The 2731-nt window shown below is 42.6% G+C and overlaps 1 protein-coding gene across 1 annotated transcript; it reads right to left on the bottom strand.

Annotated features, from left to right (window-relative positions):
* Positions 1-350: 350 nt before the first annotated feature.
* Positions 351-2213, bottom strand: LOC113767303 (UDP-glycosyltransferase 89B2-like). The gene has a single exon (XM_027311349.1). It carries the CDS (start codon positions 1928-1930, stop codon positions 479-481), a length of 1452 nt encoding a protein of 483 aa, XP_027167150.1. The 5' UTR covers positions 1931-2213; the 3' UTR covers positions 351-478.
* Between the last annotated feature and the right edge of the window lie 518 nt (positions 2214-2731).

Below are 2731 nucleotides of genomic sequence, written 5' to 3'. Positions count from 1 at the left end.
CAATTCTGGACTAACTAACTTCTAAACAGACTAATAAGGTTATGACACGTGGAGTTCTAGAATTATCAGCTCCACTTGCGCATAACAGAAGTATAATTCTGTTAAACCAGAGGAAAGGCGTGGTTTCGAAACCACGCCTTTGTCTTCTTCAGGCTGATTGACCGCGCCTTCTTTGTAATCTTGGACACGCCTTCTTCACTCCATGACATTGATTGAGTTCAAATTAAACCCGATTGGGTTTGATTTGTACTAGCTCATAATTTGCGTTTCTGGCACGACCCTGCTAAAGTGGTATGGTGAAATTTGGTTGACAACATGGCAAATGCAGAACTACGATATGAGAGGTTGGATTTAATGCCCAAGATTCGAATATGCATATTTCAAGAACCATGCTAAGCACTTTATTTTTTTCTTTTTTTCTACGTCATGTTACAGCACCTCATCCCTCATTATATTTCTGTTCTGAAGAAACAAACAATCATGATTTTTCCTGCCTAAGGTCCCTCAAATGCTCAACTAAAGCATCCAAATCTTTACTCGAGCTTCCTCCATTTTGGACTGCTCTGGAGGCAGCATCCCGCATCTCTACAACTTTAGCCCTCTTAGGCTGACCACCCAAACTCACCGATTCCACAAAAACCTGAGCCAATTTGGTCGAGTCCGGAACCACCTTCGGTCCACCCAAACATGCTGGAATTGCTAAACCAAGTTCATCAACCAATAGTCCAGCATTTGCAAATTGGTCAGCACCCATTGGCCACGTAAGCAAGACCACCCCAGTAGCTACACCTTCCAACACTGAATTCCACCCACAGTGCGTCAAGAAAGCACCCACTGCTCTGTGTTTGAGGATTGCCACCTGTGGAGCCCAGCCTCTGATTATCAACCCCTTCCCAGCCACGCGATCTTCATACTCCATAGGCAATAATGCACTGTTCTGATCATCACTCGACACTTGGCCTTTATTCTGGGGTGCTTCCCTCGCGCACCATATGAAATGGACTCGACTGCACTCGAGTGCAGCCGCCAGGGCATCCGTTTGCTGACTCGTCAATACAGCACGACTCCCGAAGCACACGTAGACAACTGAGTCATCCGCCTTGTCATCAAGCCAGGTCATCACCTCGTCGAGTGGGACCGCACTGGACCCACCACGGTTCGACAATGCTGACGTGTCACCCGCAGTAGCAGTAGAAGAAGAAGATAAGACTAACGGCCCCATCGCCCAAACCTCATCGTGACGAATTTCCGTTTTCACCAGATTTATGTAAGTATCTTCCAGTTCCCTGAAGGAATTGATAATTATGCCCCAACTTCTTGCATTGGACAAGAAATTATCCCTGAAGAATTCCCAGTTGGGCTCTCCTGGTTTCGATTCAGTGATAATTTGGGCGACTTGCCAGAGAGGATACGCCGGTGAATTTGGAAGATTGGGGAAGGAAATCATAGAATCTTCATTCATGGAGCTGATTTTTTCCGACAGGTTATGCCACAGATGGTGCAAGATTAAAGCATGATGGGCACCCGATGGCCAAAATACGACGCGGGGCACGCCGAGCTGAGCTGCAAGGTGATGGGTCCAACCTAGGAAGAAATCAGATATGATAGCAACTGGGGGTGATTGCTGGGATTGGAACCACTCAAGGACGGGGTCACGGAGTTGGGCAGTCGCCCGAAGTTGAGTAGCGAGGTTGACGCCTGAGGAATTAACGAGTTCTGGCAAAGAGAGAACCAAGGGCTGTATAGAAGTGGAAGGATGAGTAGCGAGGAGGGGATCAAGCAGGGGAAGATTAGGTGGTGTGACTAAAATGGTGATGGTTAAGCCCTTGGTGAGGAGCAAGTTGGCCAAATCAAGAAGGGGGATAATATGGCCTGCGGTAGGATATGGAAAGAGGAGAACATGGGGGCTTTGGTTCGGTGAGATGGACATCTCCCTCTTGAAGCTTAGCTTAGTAATTGCAGTATTGTGCCGATTTGGGTTAAATGATCTGGATGTGTTGAGGTCGCTCCGGAGACGACAAATAGATATCCTTTAGGTATCTTTCTTTTTTGGGGCGGAAGAAGAGGACAACTTGTAGGCTTCATGATCCAGTCTCAACAATTAACGTCATGCCTTACGCTCTACGAGAGCACACGGCATTGATAACTCCGGTGGTTGCGTGTAACTTTGTCAAGGGATAAAGAGCACCCCTGTTTTCCTTTTCCTTTTTTTTTTTTTGGATTTAGAAAAAGGGATAGGGTGTATTGGGACAAGCTCTATTTACATAAAAAATTTTTATTTGCATCACATTTATATTTTTAAATATATCTTTTATGTTTTTAATAACTTTTTTGTTTCATATACATAGAATATATTTTCAATAAACTCTTGTCCAAACACAAACACAGTCGATATTTCTTATCATGGCCAAAGTTTTTTGACCTTTGTTTTGTCTTTGTTGTTTTTATATCAATATATGATAAAAAAAATGCTCCCTTCGTCCCATTGTTATATCATGTTTTCACTTTATTAATGTTTCAAAATAAGATTCATCATTTCAAATTTAACACTTACTCTTCACTTTTGTCATTTGAAAAAATAACTTTTTAAAATTTCAATACACATTTATCTTTAGAATATTTTGAATTCAAAAGGTACATATATAAACTCATCAATATCGTTTAATCTAAACATAATGATTATCATGTGTTCCATAAAAGTTGCATTACAAGAAAAAAAATGACTCTATTA

Source organism: Coffea eugenioides, chromosome 4 (assembly GCF_003713205.1).
Source record: "Coffea eugenioides isolate CCC68of chromosome 4, Ceug_1.0, whole genome shotgun sequence".
Classification (NCBI taxonomy): Eukaryota; Viridiplantae; Streptophyta; class Magnoliopsida; order Gentianales; family Rubiaceae; genus Coffea; species Coffea eugenioides.
The sequence above is the reverse complement of the archived record's forward strand: the minus strand, read 5'-3'. Positions and strand labels throughout refer to the sequence as shown.